The sequence below is a fragment of the Drosophila sechellia genome, chromosome 3L (assembly GCF_004382195.2).
Source record: "Drosophila sechellia strain sech25 chromosome 3L, ASM438219v1, whole genome shotgun sequence".
NCBI lineage: Eukaryota > Metazoa > Arthropoda > Insecta > Diptera > Drosophilidae > Drosophila > Drosophila sechellia.
In genome coordinates this window covers 25,461,839-25,481,271 of record NC_045951.1, presented here as the reverse complement: position 1 = coordinate 25,481,271, position 19,433 = coordinate 25,461,839, and the positions used below count along the sequence as shown (strand labels likewise).

Sequence of the window (19,433 nt, the reverse complement as noted above, 5' to 3'; positions counted from 1 at the left end):
AAAGATTACACAAAACAATAAATGAAAAAATTCGTATAATTAATTCATCTGATGATGAAGAAGTAAAATTAAGCAAGATAGAAACAATCCTCTACACATACAACCATAAAATTAAACATGACACTACTGGACAGACACCTGCTCAAATTTTCTTATACGCTGGGCATCCAATATTAGACACTCAAAAAATTAAAGAGAAGAAAATAGACAAAGTAAATGAAGACAGACAGGAATTTAATATTGACACTAATTACAGAAAAGGTCCACTACAGAAAGGCAAATTAGAAAACCCATTTAAACCAACCAAATATGTAGAACAGGCAGACCCTGACCATTACAAAATCACTAATAGAAATAGAGTTACGCACTACTACAAAACACAATTCAAAAAACAAAAGAAAATTAATAAACTCTCAAATAAAATGTGAACAGCCAAAATATTTTAAACATTAAAACATCCTCTTGGATAACTACAATGATAACCATTTATTAGTCATATGCCACATACCCATTTACTTTTCACTAATAAACACAATTAAAATAACCCCTTACCCAGACTCCAACGGCTATGAGCTAGATTACACAGACACACAATCATATTTTGAAAAAGAAAATAAAGTTTATAATGCCGAAAATAAAGAAATAAAAAATTAATGTGTCACCAATGTTATTAAACACTTAAAACCAATTTGTAATTTTAAGCCAGTGCACACGAACGAAATAATAAAATACATAGGACCAAACACAATTGTAACCTGGAACTTAACCCAAACAATTCTTAACCAAAATTGCCAAAATTCAATTAATAATATAAAAATAGAAGGAAACAAAATGATAAGAGGAACGCAATGCAAAATATAAATCAATAGTATAATTTTAAGTGAAAATCTTTTGAAACCAGAAATAGATTTGACACCACTATACACACCACTTAATATAACAAAAATAAAAATTATAAAACTCAACGTCATTGTTGAGATGATTTCATAGAGCAATATTACACTTTACATACTAATGATCATTGTAATAATTGCACTAATTTTATTGTACTTATATTTAAGATATGTATCATTTAAGCCATTTATGATGCTGTATGTAAAACTTAAAATAAGATAAAATCAAAATCAAAACACACCACAACAAAAAAAAACAGAAGAAACTCCATTTCCCACACTATATCCATCAATCCCAGCCCAAGTATAGGCTTCTCTTTAAGGGGAGGGGAGTGACGTATTTGGGTGGTCCAAACCGGCCACTTCAATTATTTCAAAGAACTATACCATAATGTATCCCAGCTAGATCCGTTTCTAATAAAAAATTCATTGGCAGCGGCCCTAAGCCGTTCTTGTAAAAATCCTAAAGCCTGACCTAAGCAGATTTGACTGCTCTCTTTCAACGCCACCTAATCTTAAGAACCCAAGAGCGAGGCTCTCCCGAAATACAAATATTGTTCAAATACTGAGGCTTCTCCTCAATCCAATTTGCATTTGATTTTTAGTCTTAAGCTGAGATCCAAAGAATAAAGTCGTGAAACTATTTCTCCTAAAAACTATTTTTTATTTCTTGGCGTTGTCCTTAGTCAACTGACGGGACATTAGTTCGACTCAAAAATAAAACAACAATTTCACTATATTTATGTTGATAATTAATTATGTGTAATATATATACACTACTTTTATTTGTGCACTAATGCTCAACAAAAAATTTTTTTATACACATTTGTTTTTTATTATTTTTAAAAATAATTCAAATAATAATAATAATAATTAATATTTTACAAATATTAATAAAAAGATCAGATGGTGCCTTAGTTTTCCGAAATATTTAAAATTTAAGTAATAAAAATTAATAAAATAAATAAAAATATGAAAACATATCTGTAAGCACGAAGTGCGGACACAAGCACTCAACAATCACTGCCTTATTTATTTTTCTCACGTCGCAAGCTGAATACCCTAATGACAAGTATTCTAATATAAAGTCATTTTCGAAATTTATTTTGTGATGTACATAGATTCGGCTATTACTATTTCTAAGCATTATTTAAATAATAATAACGTTAAGGCAAGGCAAAACAAGAATTTTTCGCATGGTGCCAATTGTTAAAAAATAATATACATTTAAAGTCTATGAACTTCTAAGGTGAAGGGCATATTTTGTCAAATTTACAATGCATGAGCATACGTGTGCACACATACAGTTGTCTGCTATCACTGTATGCGTAGAAAAGAGCTGTTTGCTGTAGCGCTCTCCGCTCTTTCTCTATCGAACAAAAAACTCGAGAGAGCCTGGAGCCACCTCTAGAGCCACGGCCAAAAAATCGCGTGCCAAAAATTTGTATGGCGTTACGCATCTTGTTATTCTAGTGTCGTTGGTTCAAGAGTGGCTTGACCAAAAGATTATTAAGCACACTTTTTCGGAATACACTTCACCTATCGTACGTGTGGCGAAAAATAATGGAAAGAAAAGTTTGTGCTGCGACTAAAACAACGAATTAATCGGATTGCTTTAAAAATTTTGTATCTGCCGATCATAGCAACATTTAAGGATTTGCTACAATCGACAACTGATTAAGTCCTTTTGTATTCTTTAAAAAATCAAAGCTTATTTCGGGAAAAAGTGAAAGTGTTTGGAATATATCTTAGTGGATCCTTATTTTAATTTATTTTTAGAGAATGCTATAGTCGAGTTCCCCGACTATCACATATCCGTTAGTGTGAATTCGAAATTTCATAATTTATCTGGGATATCGACAGATATTTAAAAAATTTTCAAAGGTGTGGGTGGACGTGACCGGTATGGTCGTTTTGTAAGTGAAAGGAGGGGCGTGAATATCAATGAAAAATAAAACGATGGAAAATCTAAACAGTTTTCGAAAGTGTGGACGTGGCGGTTTTGGGCGGCTAAATGCGTTAGACTAGACTTGGCAAAAAGTTTTTGGCAAACCGATAGAAACTTACAAGACTAATAAAATTATGAAAAAATATCCAGCAATTTTTTAAAAATGAAATTTACAAGACTAATATCAATTCGTGGCATTTTTTTTGCGGTTCTTTAAAGCCAGCTATTAAAAATCTTATTAGCTCAACAAGCTCTTAGAAAAGATTTTTTAGTTTTAGTAGTTTTGTTTCCAAGAGAGTGTAGCGCCTTCACTATTTGGGCAATATAGGCCTTTGGAAAGCAGGCGTAGAATGTTATGTTTTATGTGTTCTATGTGCTTACGTGCATCAACTCCAGAGCGATCTGCTTATTACTGAGAATTCGACAGATTTGCTGACCCTGAAGGCAGGTCATTTATTTGTAAGACAAAGTAAAGCAACTAGCAGTGGTAAGCTCAGAAAGCTTGTGCATTCGGATCTTCGCCGACAACCCAAATCCAATAAGACCAAGGATGCTATGGTGGGCCGCACGATGTGTCGTCCGTTACTGTTCAAATTTCGTCCCAGTCATGGCCAAGTACTTATCTATCCTACTGCTGTCCGTGGCACTTGTTGGAGCTGCCAAGCCGACCATCAGCTGCAGTACACCAGGGCAGTCCCCACCGTAGTTAATAAGGATATTGTGAAGCTGTCGCTGTGCCAGTATTTGGGAAAGTATGTGGTGGTACTCTTCTACCCACTTGACTTCACCCCAAGAAAGGGTTCGTTCGGCCCCATTGATTCTTTTAATTAAAAGGCTTTTTGTTCTAGTATGATATTTAAAACAATTAAATTTGAGTGCGTAAAATACAAAAATTATGAGGACACGTTGAATTTGGTTTTTTATAGTGCACAGCTTAACATAAAATAACAATTTGTAATAAATATTTACTTAATCACATGATATATATAACCATTCTTAACATAAACTAATTGTAAACTATTTTATTAATGTGTTTAAAAACGTGCAAAAATAATTACAACTTACAGGTATTTATACTGTGCTTGTTTCTATTACTAAATTTTTTACTTCATTATTTAATCTCTTATTTCGTGGAAGTGGACTGGGTCGGCTACCTAATTTATCATTGCCAGGGGTAAATACATCACATATAAAATTATTGTGTTGAAATGAATTCCAAAATAAATATTTTTTAAGATTATTAACAAATTGTTGAATACAAAAGCTGTTGTGATTGTGGAACTTCAAACGTATAACAACAAGGCAAACTAATATTAGTATTAACAGCAGTAAAATGATGAAAATATACTTTAATTTGTCACTTTGTGTATTAACAGAATTATGTGTCGTGTTCGCAGGCATTCCATTAGATTGTGTAGGTGGTGCGCTAATAGGACCTAGATATGGGTGCAAATATTCTGTAGTTAAGGCAATATCAGAGCACGAACGAAATTCTTCTTGTGGACCACATCCAATAGCTCCTATACCATTGCTACACATACCCCAATTATTGCCTGCAACATAACGCCATTGCAGAACACAGTGTTCACATGTAAAATCTGCAATGTTATTGAAATAGTTAATTTGATTATATTAACAAATTTTTTAAGAATTACGTTTAAATATCTTGCTGTCGACTATAGCAGTCTCCTTTGTTATACCCGTTACTCGTGGAGTGAAAGGGTATACTAGATTCGTGTAAAAGTATGTAACAGGCAGAAGGAAGCGTATATATAATTGATCAGGATCAATAGTCCAGTCGATCTGACCATATCCTTCTGTTCGTCCGTCCGTATGAACGCCTTGATCTCACGAACTTTAAAGGCCAGAAGGTTTATATTAGGCACACAGATTCTAGAGACATAGACGCAACGCAAGTTTGTTGATCCATACTGCCACGCCCACTCTAACGCCCACAAGCCGCCCAGAACCGCCCAGAACTAAAACTGTATAGATTTTTCTTCGTTTTATTATTTGTCTTGTCAACTGTATCGGTATACCAAAAACACTGTGCCCACGCCCCTCCTTTCACCTTTTGATATCAAATCAGAAAAGTTATGAATTTGCGTTAGCATTCCCACTAGCTGAGTAACGGGTATCTGATAGTCCGGGAACTCGACTATAGCAATCTCTCTTGTTTATTATTTTAATATAAAGAATATGTTACTTTATATACCATGTTTATATTTGAATATAAATTAATTTATATAGATAAAATTTATTTCATAAAATATTGATATTCTTTATTTTATGGTAAAATCTACTTAGACAGATTATAATTGCAGGTTTTTCTACCAAAGTAAGATTCTGATCTAGTGTTAAAATATATTCACCTGGTAACTGTGCCAAAATTTCATATATGCAACTTCCGTTCCGAGGATAAAATCGGTTATCTAGATCTGATTTATTTGGCTGAGAAGGAGATCCATTAAGAATTGACAATACATTTTTATCCAAGCATGACTGCTTAGCATTTGGATTTGGGCATATTCGAAACTCAAAATATCTGGAAATATAATTATGTATATACTGATTTTAAGCAACACAAAAAAATTAGTTACCCCATATGACTAGCTGTCAATTCTACACGAATCGTCATTTGAGATCCAGGCAAATAGCTTCGCACAATTAAGCCTTTTCCCCAGTGGCCACCATATTCGTGGGGTCGTGGTTCTGGAACATCCCACGCGTCTCCACATTCTCCACATTTACCGCCGTTTCTTTGCCATTGCCGGCTAAGCCCTCCGCAGTATAGTTCATGGTCATTATAGTCTGGTGGTGTTTGAAATCCAAAACGCCAAGCTGATGCTCTACTGGGTGGTTCGACCAGTCTGCCATGGCCACTACACGACATTACAAAAATTGAAGCAGCAAAAAAGAAGGCAATGTACCATTTCACTGCAAATACCATGTTCGTTCCCGGCATAAATGCTTTAAGTCGGGAATTCAAAATATTCATTTAAATATAAACAAAGCTTAATTATCATATAAATTTTTTTATAGTCTACGATTATTATCAAATATTAACGAGTTCATGAGTAAGTAATATAATCATAATTATTAATAATTATTAATTAATAATTAATTATAATTATAGGTAATAATGGTAATATCTTATAGGTAGCTTCTAAAAAATTGCGTATTTAAATCTGCAGAAATAAATAAGATTTACGTTATGCCTATAAATGTAATGATCTTCTATACCTTTCGTAAAACAACAGTTTTTTTTATGTTATGTTGGGTGCTTAGATTATGGATTCTGGAGAGTAAAATTACTCAAAGAATTTAAAATATAAAAGAATCTGTGGAAGTGGAAGTTTTTAAAGCTATTTATGTAGACTTATGGATATGTAACTCAAGCCGTTTCCAACTTCCTGGAAAAAGACATAAAAATATAACTCATTAAAAGTAGGTATGCCTTCCGAGGAGAAGAGTTTTCATAGAGTACAGATTTGAATGGTGCTTAACAGACTTAGTCAAAGCTGATCTAGGAGGATAGAATAGCTTCGTCCGTTGTAAAATATTTAGTTTAATCACGAAGCCCGACAGTTGCCAATTTTATTTAACAAGTTCTATTTGGAGCTTTGCAATATTTAAGCTTTTATACTGTAAATGGGATACTTTTCTCAGGGATCCTCCGTAACTACTTTTGATTTGTGAATCACCAATAAAACTATTAAGTCAAAGCATTCTCTACGTGATCTACAACATAAACAAGAGAGAACGCTATAGTTCAGCTCCTCCACTATCAGATACTTCTGTCGAGGCTAGTGGGATTGCTAAAAAGAAATTAGACGCGCTAATTTAGTCATAAACTGCTGAACATATCTGAATTTTTAGAGAATTGAAAGCCGTTGCATTTTTAGCCGGTGTATTTTGAGTTAATCCTTTATTTGGGGTCTCTCATTACAGAATATGTCTTCACTTAATTCAAATTCAAACTAAGAGAGGTTTTCGTTTAACATCAGAATGCATCGTTTTTAACTTTTATCGTTCATCAACGTTCATCTCAAATTGGTAAAAGTTAATTATTGGTGGATTTTTTATATATATTTGTTTATAATATTGTTTATTCTTTACTAGGTACTTTTTTCGCTATTTATCATTAAAGAATGACTTACGTGAAGATCGTTGTTAAGCTAAATAATGTTTGTTTGTATACTTCATGTCAACACGGTTCGTTAGGTTTAAACTAAAATTCGTGCTACTTTTTGTTATTTTCTATTCCATAAAATGGGATGAGCTTGAACTGGCTCTGCTTAATTGACGACTACGTGTATATTTATAAATTATTGTATATTTAACAGCTCTCACTTACTTGAGATGTACCTATACATACAGTATTAATAATAAGGCTCGTTTTAAAAGTCACTCAGATCTTAAAACATATGTCGACTCAATTTTGAGTTTCAAGTCACTGCAAGGAGCGGATTCCCTCTATTTCCCTTTTTATATACAATGTTTTTTCTTCTGCTATATATTTTATGGGAGACCAGTATTTAAAATTTGTTTTTAATTGTTCAAAAATTGTTTAACTGATCTGGATTAAACTTTTTGAAGACAATACACATATTAAACCGACATTACGATTTTTAGTTTGATGAGCTGTTTACTTGGCAAATAATTGTCCTTAATGTTTTATGAATGTTCATATTGGCAAAGATAAGGACAGAATTGGTATATTAGTTTGATAAGAATCATTACAGACTCGATCTATTCATGTTAGTCAAGATCTTTAAACTAATAAGCTAGAAATAACAAAAGCTAAAATTTTATCGTGCACTATGTCTAATCGTCACACCGACTCTTACGTTTTGTGCAAATCCATAGAAATTTATTATTTTAAAATAATATGAAAAATATCAAAACATACTACATAGATCCGTTGAAAAGTATTAAACAGGCAGAAGGAAGCGTTTACAGCTATATGAAGGATATTTATGTACATATGTAGGAATCGGAACCAAGCTCGAAGAGCAAATATGCCGTGAGACGCGGAGTGGTCTTCGGTTCTAATAACGCCACAAGAGAGCATGAGAGAGAGAGAGAGATGAATAAAATTGATGGGGAGTCGGTGCCGAGATCTCAAGCGTAACACATGAACCACACATTGTTGTAAACTCTTTAAAGTTTAACCACACGTTATGCTAAATGTTAATAATAATATATTAAACAATTATAATAACACAACGTCGCCGTAGGAGTTTTATGCCATTAAACGGAACATTGGACCACAATTTTGGGGCTCAACCAGGTTATTTGCAAAAATCAGTCATCAAACAAGGTTGTGTGTAAAAAGTATGTAAGCCTTTGTGCTATGCGGTGGTGTTGGCAGTAATTAAAGAAATTATAAAACTCTGGTGCAAAATTTGCAAAGAAAACGATTTGTGTGGGATCGAGAAGGCAAATTTGCGAATTGCATGATATTGTGAAATTGTCTTGCTGCAACGTGATGGAATGACAGAGAAACCGACTCTAAGAGAATTGATGTGAGCAACCTAGAAGGCGATTGATCAGCGAGAGTACCAAATCGGAGAGCAGCGTAACGACTTTGTGGTGGACGTCAAAAATCTAGAGACAGGATTGTGGACGTAGTCAACTGGACAAGGTGCAAGGTGTTAATCAGTTTTGATGGATGGCGGATAGCAGAAGTTGTGCATCAGCAGAGAACTTCAAGTGGCTAGTAAAAGCAAGTAAAGGAAGCGGAGCGATAACAAGGCGGTAGCGATCTACAAGAATGTTGGGAAAGTTGTCACTAGTCTACAAGAGGATCTGAAGAGGTGGCGCTTGGATATGCAAAGTGGCAGCTAAGATCGAGAAGGCCAAGGTAGAGCAGTATTGGTAACGCGCTGTGTAGGGAAAGAGAAGGAGAAGAACGAGTTACAAATATATCTGGAGAAGTATTGGTGACGCCGAGTAGCTGGAAAAAAGAAAGATCTGGAAAAAAACGAACTCGTCATATAGGGAGAAGTCTTGGTGAGACAACGAGACCGAATTTGTATTTGTGAGTTGGCGAGACACTCAGATAGTTGCAACATTGGCAACTGGCAGCAAACTTAACGAGTGGCGGTAGGCGATTGCCAGCGAAAGACGCCACAAAAAGAAGACAGAACTGGATGATACCATGTTAACGGATGAATATTACGTAATTGCGATGTTGCATTAACAGAAGTTCAATTTTAAGTACTGTTAAGAGTTGCAGAATTTTAAATTAACATTTCTTGGAGTTAAACTGTATTATTTCATTGGCCAAGTGGCATTTTTGATTTAAACTGTTATGTTTGATACCTTACATTACCTTGATATTTAATATAATATTCTAAAGGTATTTTCTAGAACTATAGTTAAGTTTGAGAATGAACAGGCAAGATTTAGGCACTGCCAGTTGCAAAGGTTCGAGAAAAATTAACAGAATTGGGACTTAGCAGAGATGGAAGGTGTAACGTGTAACGAAATAAAGGGATGGAAAACGAGAGTACCTGTACTTGCTGGTGTACGCTTTAGAGGCTGGCTCTAGCTCATGGCGTTGGGTGTGGTGGTCTTGCTTGTACAGATATCTTTTCGTTGCATACATTAATGATTAAGATCAAGAAGTTGAGCGTGCTTACAACAAGAAAAGAGCGTAAGAAAGTTAAAAATAGAATTTGCTTGCTTGTGTGAATAAAAACAAGAGACGAGAACGCATATATGTGTGCATGTTGTGCTAGAAGACGATTTTCGGGACGAAATCAATTCTGATCGAAGAAACGAATTTACATATTTGGAATTTTGGCAATATGATGAAAAAAATTAAAATTAATAATTCACGCCCTGACTATTATAATTAAAACTATTAAATTTTATTATACACATGTCGGGAATATACTTGGTTTATAAGATTTAATGTTAATTACAAGTCTTTCTATTCGCTATGGAAATAAATTATGATGAAAAGGAATGAGAAGAGAGAGAGAGCGCTATATTGAGAGAGCGCGTGTATGAGAGTTTCTGTATGAGAGCGCTGTGGGGAAGGAAAGCGAAAATCCCTGTTGATCGTGGCGCAATGGGAGGTGAGGAGGAAGAAGAAACAGGAAGATGAAAGACAGTTCGAATTGGCCTCCAAGAAGAACAGAAGTGACCATTGCGACTCGCTGCGTGTGCCGTGAAATAAATCATAAAATATGAACGACGCTAACGAAAATACATCTCCGACATCAGAAGTGGGATCACCACATCTAAAAAACAATTCGGAACAAAGTTTACGCGCGATAGTCGAAAGGCAAAAAAAAGTGATAGCTGAATTATTAAAAGCGTCGGTGCCTGGCGCACGTGCTGTTGCAACATAAATGCCTTTCGGTGTACTCCAGCCGTTTGGTTACAACTTTACTGACCAAGTGGAAGTGGAAGGCACGAGGAGATTGCGGTATCATTGGCCCTGGCACATACATCGCAAATAGACCCCAGACTTCAGCATTTGGTTTTCACAACGAACGTAAAGACACGAGCGGAGCTACAAGAACAACTCAGAGCCCACTCGTTCGTCAGAAATGCCGAATTCGCTGGAATCGAGCAAGGTCCCGAAAAGAAGAGGCACAAAATGCAAACAGCGATTAGATGCCATAGTTGTGGTAAACTCGGACACAAGGCAATGGAGTGCCGAAAGAGAAGAGCAGAAGAAAGGAACGAGAGAAACGAGACGAGACCAGGCGATAGCAGCGGCAGATCTACAGTTACGTGTTTCAAATGTGGCGCGAACAGCAACAGCGAATATAACCATAGAGAGGAGAGTCGACACGTGTGCGGTAATTCAGCAGAACGGGACAGCAATATAGTTTGGTGAGCGGTTTCCATTTTTCTTTGATTCTGGTTCCGAATGCTCGTTAATAAAAGAGACTATTGGCGAGAAGCTTGCCGGCAAGAGACGCCATAATCTTGTAGTTTTGAGAGGCATAGGCGACAATGTTGTCAAGAGTAATTTGCAAATTCTGTCCACTGTAAAAATTTCTGAATTTAATCTTGAATTGTTATTTCACGTAGTTGATAATAAATGCTGTTCACACTATATACTTGTGCGTACACTTAATGAGTTCAATTCGGGTGTTTGAATCTAACTGTCTCGCTGCTGCGAGGGCTTCGCCTTTTATTCATTCTTACCGTCATTTTTTCAACATTGGATTGGTTGGGTGTGTGAGAGACTCGTGATCTGTGAATATCTCTATTTTGGTTGGACCATACAAAAAATTTCGAAGAGTTTTTATTGCCCAAATTATGGCCAGCATTTCTTTTTTGTTCGGTGCGTAACTTTCTTCTGCCTTACTTAAGGTCCTAGAAATAAACATTATTGGTTTGTCCTCCAGAGCTAATACGGCTCCTATGGCATAATCGGAGGCATCGGTGGTCAATTGAAATTCTTTACTATAATCTGGATAAGCCAGCATGACTTCTTCGGAAGCTAGATTTTGTTTTAGTTTATTGAATGCTTCCCTAGCGTTTTCGTCCATGTAGATTAGCGTTCTGTTTGAGACATTTTTTGAAATATGGCCTCGGCCCTCTTCCCCTCTTAAAAGGGCTGTAAGGGGCTTTGCGAGTTTCGTATAATCTTTGATAAAGCGACGGTAAAACCCTGAGAGTCCTAAAAAGGAACGAAGATCTTTGATGGACTTTGGCTCGGGAAATTCTTTGATAGTCCTGACTTTTTCAGGATTCTTTTTTATTCCAGTATCGGCCACTAAAAACCGTAAGAATTCCACTTCTTTTTTGAAGAATTCACATTTGTCAAGCTTAATTCGCATATGTGCTTCTTCTAGTATTCTAGAAAATATTATCTTGATGTCTTTTAGATGGTTTTCCTCATTTTAACTAAAGATGATGATGTCATTGATGTATACGAAACACCTTATTCCTATATGTTCTCTAAGGATATCGTCCAGCGTCCGTTGAAAAATTGAAGTAGCGTTTTTGAGCCCAAAAGGGTAGTCTGGTAAACTCGTATTTTCCCTGGTTAAACGAGAATGCCGTTTTTTTAATATCGCATTTTCTTAGTGGGATTTGGTGAAAGCCACTTTTGAGGTCAATGACTGAGAAAAACTTATTCTGTCCTAGTTGTGCAAGTACGTTGCTAATGTCCGGTATGGGGTATCTGTCTGGAATGGTAACCATGTTAAATTTCCTATAGTCAATTACCATTCTGTGCATTCTCTGTCCTGATGCGTCCATTTTTTTTGGGACAATCCATATTGGGGAATTGTATGGAGATCGTGAGGGTCTAATTATGTCGTTTGCGAGTAGCTCTTGTATTTGTTTTTCTAATTCTGGTCTAAGAGCCTCTGGGTAGTGTCTTGAGTATATTGGGCTCTCGTATTCTGTATTGAAATATACCCCTTTTGCATATTAATTTGGGCTTTTACTTCGCGCAAAAAAGTATTTTTTAGGTCGAAAGGATTGGCGATTGTATGGTGTGTTATAAGAATTTTTCCGCCCATAGAGTTAACGAAAAAGGGTTGGTTGCTTTTGATTGGTTTCTTAGCTAATCGTGGTTGGATGTAATTTTTGTTGGATCCAGTGTATATCAGAATGTTGATCATCTCTCCATTACCTTCTTTACATGGGAAGTAGGGTAACGAAGAGTAGGGTAACAAAGATATGAAAATTTCTCTGTTTTTCTGCTGTCCAAATCTGGGTCTGTTCATGTAGTTAACTTGTTTTGTCTGCATACTTCTATCTATGTCCATAGGCTCTGGCCTCGGTTGTGGCCGATGGTCTTGGTGGCTGTGTTGGTAGGTTGCCATAGTGTAGATGATAATTCCCTTCATATTGTTGCTGTGGTACATAATGAGTTATTCTAGGGGTCTGTGGAACATAAGCCAAGTGTGGAATGAATGGTTGTCGACCTGCGTTTGAGAATTGTTGTACGGGTTTTCTTGGTAGGGGTGGTCCTCTACCAGGGCCTTCGAATTTTCTTAAATGGGTTTGGCTATTATTTGCGTAATTGGTCCTAAATTTTTGGTTTTCTAACTTCTCGCATAGCTGAAGTGCTGATGGGAGATCTGCGGGCTCTTTGGTTCCCAACAGTCTGGGCAAGTCGCCGTTCAGGCCTCTGACGAAGGTGTCAAGTGCCTTGCCTCTGTAGGATTTGGAAAAAAGATCTATTGATTCTTTTCCCATTTCCATGCAAGTAATTTTTTTCAAAATATGGGATAAGTGGGTATAAACTTGCTGGTAGAAATCTGCTGTACTTTGATTTCCTTGCGTTTATCCGCATAGTGTGCTGTCAAACATTTCGAGATAGCTGTCCAATTTAGTGGGGTGTTGTAAGACTCCAGGACTGAGTCTGCGTTGCCTACAATTTTGTTCCTGATAACGTTAAGAATTCCGTAATATTTGGGTAATCCTGCTAATGTTGAATATATGTTTAATATTCTCTACGCTTTTTCTCCATGAGCTAAATTCTCCTGCTTGGCCAGAAAATTCCATTAAAAACTTTACTACTACTATTTACTACTACTATACTGGGACTCGTTCTAATTCACTCATATTAACATTATTGATATGGACTGCTTGATCAAATAGTGGTGCAGTGTCTGAGTTTAATTTTTGGTTCAAAATTCCTCTGTTATTTCCTGAATTTGTCCCTGCATATTGGCTATGTTAAGGGCTTAAGGGCGTTTACTTCGGGGCCTGTGTTATTATTAAGTAGGGCAGACCTAATTAGATTGTTTGTGTTTGCCATGATTATTTATAAAATATTTTTTCTTAATATTTTTTCAGTGTTTCTCGTATAGATTTTAAATGTTTTTCAAATATTAAAAAAAAAATTTTAGTTCTTATAAATTTTGTATGTTTCAAATATTTGTTCCTTAAATTTTTGTTAGAAAATTTTAGATTTTAATTTTAATTTTGTGTGTCTTATAAATATTTTTTCCTTTACTTTTTGTTTTATATTTTATAGTTTTAGATTATTTTTCCTATAGATTTTTGCACTTGTGTTTTTTTATTCTTATCTCTTAACTTGCTTAACTTACATTGTAAAATACATCCTGAACCGGTTATTTGGTATTCTTCCTTTTTGCTCCTGGGGGCTACTGGGGTACCTTTGTAACACTCCCGTCCAGTCGTCTGCGGCGATAGCCTTCAGGCCGATGTAAGTGAGTACTTTCTTTGCAGGATCCGTCCCACGGTGATCTTGGCAGCCAATTGGGTGCTCTTACAGATTTGTTGTTTTTGTTTGTTTTTGTTGTTTTATCGTTCGCGAACCGGGGCAGCCTATGGGGTGCTCTTACGGGATTGCGTTTTCGCGTATCGTAATTAGGGCAGCCTATGGGGTGCACTTACTGGATTTTTGTTACGATGAAGGATTTTTTTTCGCGGCAGGACCCTTTTAACGTTGGGCGCCAGTTAAAGTAAACGTTTGTTTATTTTCACAAAAAGGTAATTAGGACCGGTGGTACGTCTTTATTTTGACAAAAATCGGAACTAAATTTAAAGTACAAAATTGGGTGGTATTTATACCCCCCAGCACCGTCGCTGCTTCTGCTAGCGTCAGTGCCAACTCCGTTGCTGGCTCTGCCATCGTCGCTCCCACGGAAGTTCTCCAGAAGTGCTCCAGACGCTGATCTTGCATTTATTGGCTACTGCAGGTGCAAGGCCGGATGCGCGTGTAAGCCTTCGCAGATTGTTGTTGCTAATTCTTTTGGTGCTATCTTATACAATATTATTTGCATTTATTAGAATGGCACTTTCTTGAATGATATCTATATTCATATTTTTTCTCGTATTTTAGTGCAAATGATTTCCTTCCATTTAGTAAGCTGGTAAAACAAGTATTATTTTTACTTAAAATAACAAAGTTACCAAAAAGTTTTTTGTGATTTGTGCAGTAAATCTAAAATTTCTGAGCGTGCAGGATGCTCTCTTGCTCTCTTGGTTCTTTAACAGCTCTCTTGAATGTTTTGATTTTGTGTTTTCGTGCACAGTGGTCTGATTTTAGACAAATATGGAAACAGTAAATGTTGTCTGCTTTTATAAAAATTGCTGCCAGGTTATAAAACCTGAGCAGCCAAAAATGATTTGTTGGCTATGTGATAGAATGGTGCATGACCTAGCAAAGGGTCAAAATCTAAATTACTGTTGTGTTGCATGCATTGTGGTTGCGAACGAGATGAAATTGTTTATGCGCCAAACTAATGGTGGCTTGAAAGAACTGATCAACAGTTTTGGCGTAGCTAGAGATAGTTTTCGTCGAGCCGATGACATTCTTTCCGCTCTTAATTCACAGTTTGGCCTTGAGCTATTAGATGAATCATAAAAGCGCAAAAAAGCCGTTGTTGGTAGGCTGCGTAAGGTCCAGCAACCACGTGCAAATGATCAACAGGACTCCACAACTGATCAGCTGTCAATCCCAGCAAATCCGCATATGTTGTTAAGATCGGCAGCTAAAAAAGAACATTGAGTCCGGACTACCGGCACAAGTTGGCACTTCAGAAATACAATCTGCAGGGCCAAAACCGCTCGTGGTGGTTCCACTAAAGAAACAAATTTTCGTTTCTCGGCTTTCCCCTGATCAAACAACATCTGATGTATTGTCTTATATACAAGACAAAACAAAAGCCGATGATATAAAAGTGGACAAATTTAACTTCTCTTACGCTAGGGACACATCATCTTTCCAGATAACTGTCCCAAACGAGCTTTTTTCGACCATATGTTCGGGTGATATTTGGCCGGATAGTATGGTATAGTATAGATCGAAATAGGAAAAATGGGTCCGTGGGAATTAAACTTATCTCACTTGGCCAGACCACTGCACCATCCGCCTCTTCATCTTCTCCCTCTTCTTCAAAAAACTAAAAACGAATCTTACTATTTCCTATCAAAATGCTAGAGGCTTGCGTAGCAAACTAACGAAATTGTATTGTGATAGCCTTTCCTTTGCATCCCATATAATAGTGTTCACAGAGACTTGGTTAAAGCCGGAGATACTTAACTCCGAAGTCTTCCCAGGTATGTACACTATATATAGGTTTGACCGTCCCTCCAGACGGGGAGGTGGAGTCTTAATTGCGGTTAGATCTACCCTCGCGTCGGAGGAGTTACTTTTGGACGATTTCCGTAACTCGGAATTCTTATGTGTGGAGCTGTCTTTTTTAGACAGATCAGTTTATATTACGTGCTCCTATATTTCGCCATCTTCTGAATTCCCAGAATATCAGAATCATCTGTCCGCTATCCAGTCCATCTTGAATAAACTTTCTGACAGGGACCAATTGGTAGTTCTAGGTGATTTTAATATACCTGGCACAATGTGGTCCCCAGAAGAAAATTCGAATATCCTTCTCCCTTTAGCACAACATGACTTTATTGACGGCTTTCTCGATTTATCGTTGTCGTAAGTTAATTATATTCGAAACCCTCTTGTATCTATGTATTGTAACAAGTCCTGAAAGTACTCAACCTGAAGATCCATATCATCCTACTATCGAGGTGGCAATCGACATAGGTACGGTATTAAAAGTAAATTCAGTGAAATCAACAAAGCGAATTCACTGTTTTCGCAAGGCAAATTTTCGGAGGCTAAACAATTTTATTGCTGGCTTTAATTGGTCCGATCTTTACTCCTGCAACATAATGACGGATGCCATTAATATTTTTTATACCACAATTAAATCATTTTTGACTGTTGTAAGCCGATGTACTATCCGTCAATCTCAAAACCTCCTTGGCTTAATAAAGAGTTGACACACCTAAGAAATGTCAAGTCCAGACTTTATACAAAATTTAAAAATACCGGTTCTCAGTCCATCCTTTCTAAATATGTAAGCGCTCGGTTAAACTTTACCGAGCTTAATGTTCAGTGCTACAGGAATTATTTAAACCGTTGTAAGTTCCAGTTAGCACAGGATCCGAAACAGTTTTATAATTTCGTTAACACTAAGCGAAAATCAAGTTCTTACCCTTCCTCGCTATTTTTTGAAAACTCAACGGTAGCATCGAATCAGGCAATAGCCGATCTATTCGCCAAGTTTTTTTTAACAACATATTCTACTTTACCTTATTCCGAACAGCCATCTAATATTCTGCCCCACTATAAACGAAAGCTCAGTGCTTAACGATCTTCAGCGTGCTAAACCGGTCTATTCGCCAGGTCCCGATGGAATCCTTGGCTGTGTGCTCAGACTCTTTGCGGAAGCCTTGTGCAAGCCTCTACTGAAACTGTTTACCTTATCTCTGGAATCTTAACAGTTCCCTCATATAGGGAAGGAGTCCTTTGTGATTCTTCTTCATAAAAAAGGTAGCAAACTGGATGCAAGCAATTACAAAACTTTTTTGAAAATGTTATCACTCCTCATTTCCAGCACCTTTGTAGATCAATCATATCACCGTGTCAGCACGGTTTTATGAAACGCAGATCAACAACCACCAACCTCTTGGAGCTAACTTCTTTTGTAATACAGGATTTCAAAAATAAACTTCAAACAGATGTCATCTACACTAACTTTAGTAAAGCATTTGACTCTGTTAATCATTACCTTCTAGTAAGGAAATTTGATCTATTAGGATTCCCTGTTGATCTTCTAAATTGGATTTCAAGCTATCTGAATGGCAGGACGCAAAAAGTCCTCTTTAAAAATTCTCTATCTTCTATTCTCCGAGTCACATCCGGTGTCCCACAAGGGAGCCACCTTGGTCCGCTTCTTTTTACCTTATTTATTAACAACCTCCCCTTAGTAATAAAACATTCGCGTGTATTTATGTACGCAGACGATGTTAAATTATGCCTTCAGTACAAGGACTTTTCGCGCCATTTGGACTTACAATCTGATCTAGACAGCATTCAAATATGATGCCGTGATGTAAGATGTAACGAACTGATTTTCTTATTTCGCTCGCTACGGATTGCAGCGGCTAGCTCAGAGAGTTTGTGCGTTCGTCCCACCAAATGTATGATTTGTGTGATTACCCGACCAAGGAAAAGCAATGGGTTCTTAGTATAACCGTTTATTATATACTGTTTATACTGTTTCATATATTATTTCTTCGGAGATCTCACTACTCCTGCGGTGTTTCTCCTGCAACGCCTTGCCTCCGTGGTATTGATTGCTCCTTGACGTGGACGACGAGTCGGCCCGGCCGGGACTAGGATGTTATGGGGCACGGTGTATCGTCCTTGGGCGAGGCAACGCTTGTCCTGGGACCACCTGTACCGACCACTGTCTCCACTGACACTTACGGACACGCCAAGTTCTTGCCTTCCCTTCTGAAGGTCCTTCTGCCGGCCGGAACGGACTTACGATGTTATGGTGCAGGCTGTATCGTCCACGGGCGAGGCAACGCTCGGCCTGGGACCACCTTTGCTGGCCACTGACTCCACTGATCCTTCTGGCGATACGCCAGATCCTTCTCCTCCACTCCCAGGATCTCTACTTGCTTGTGGTGACCGTCCTTCCGTGTCCTTCGGACTTCTTGCCGCCCGATGCTTGCACTGTTTCTTTCCTTCTGACTTGACCGTGCGTTCTCACTTTCGAGCTCCTTCCGTTAACACTCCGACGCTCGGTCTTCTTCCGTACGCGATCGTGCTGTCTCACTAACTGTCTCCTACTCCTCCGCCTTCAGACCCCGTTCCGACTGCGCGCTGACCGCGTGACTTGCGCCGGTACTCTCTTCGTGCTATAGAAGTAACTGTAATGAAACCGGGAACCCCGATCATCCAAATAACGCCAGTAGAAGTTGAACGTCTAAATTTTCTATCACTTGAAGCACTCGAGGCACTCCACATCAACAACACTGAACATCTAAATCACCTTAATGTTCAAACCACCATAAATCGGGTCACCCTCATCTCGCTATTTGGTTTTGTTTTATTAATTATTTGGATATTTCGCGCCTACGGTCGAAAAAAGAAGAATATTATACTAAAGATGGCCCCTAGTTCGGAGATCAAGGACCTTGACCAAGGCAATAAACCAAAGGAGGTACAACCAAAAAAACTTCCGGAGCTTGATCCACAAATACAGTTCAACAACATTCCATATTTCTGATGGCTGCTTGAAGACAAGCAGAAATTAAGGAGGGAGGAGTTAACTACAAAAATTGCACAACAACAACTCAGCTCGCTACATTGTAATAAAAAGCTGATCTTGCGTCTGGATAACTTCCTCACCAAGGCACGTGCAACCGAAATTCCGCTTCTACTGCCTCTGCAGCGAACACGTCATCCGCTGCTGACCATTTGCCAAAACTTCTCACTCAGCAGTTTCTTGTAATCTGCAGCTTTGTCGCCGCTACAACTGTCGCCGACGCCGGCGCAGCCAACTCAGCTTAGCTTAGGGATAGCATTGATCTAAGTAATCAATCACAATCTTACATCTAAATAAAGAACACCGAAATTACTTTGAAGGGTTTCATTTATAAAGTATTAACTTACATAAGTCATTGTGGAGAGCCCACTTAACTTTTCGCCCACCTACTGAAACCGTATGCTTGAATTCTAAGGAATTCTTTAGGCGGCTGGTCCCGTAGTGATGCAGATAGAGCCACCATATTTGTCGCCTACAAAATATATTTACGGCAAACGAGGC

At 37.5% G+C, this 19,433-nt stretch overlaps 1 protein-coding gene across 7 annotated transcripts in view; it reads right to left on the bottom strand.

The window, feature by feature from the left end:
• The window catches only part of LOC6620693, a 35,062-nt gene extending 27,928 nt beyond the window's left edge, over positions 1 to 7,134 (bottom strand). For 3 of the 7 annotated variants that reach the window (XM_032717831.1, XM_032717833.1, XM_032717838.1), the window contains exons 1-3: positions 7,002 to 7,132; positions 5,442 to 6,254; positions 5,214 to 5,386 (exon numbers count right to left, since the gene is read on the bottom strand). In XM_032717831.1, the coding sequence (XP_032573722.1) occupies positions 5,214 to 5,386; positions 5,442 to 5,839 (571 nt within the window). In that variant the 5' untranslated portion in view covers positions 5,840 to 6,254; positions 7,002 to 7,132. Of the gene's footprint in view, positions 1 to 3,743; positions 4,440 to 5,213; positions 5,387 to 5,441; positions 6,255 to 7,001 lie in introns of those variants that run through there. The other 4 variants (XM_032717835.1, XM_032717837.1, XM_032717839.1 and 1 more) reach the window with 3 other exon arrangements.
• Between the last annotated feature and the right edge of the window lie 12,299 nt (positions 7,135 to 19,433).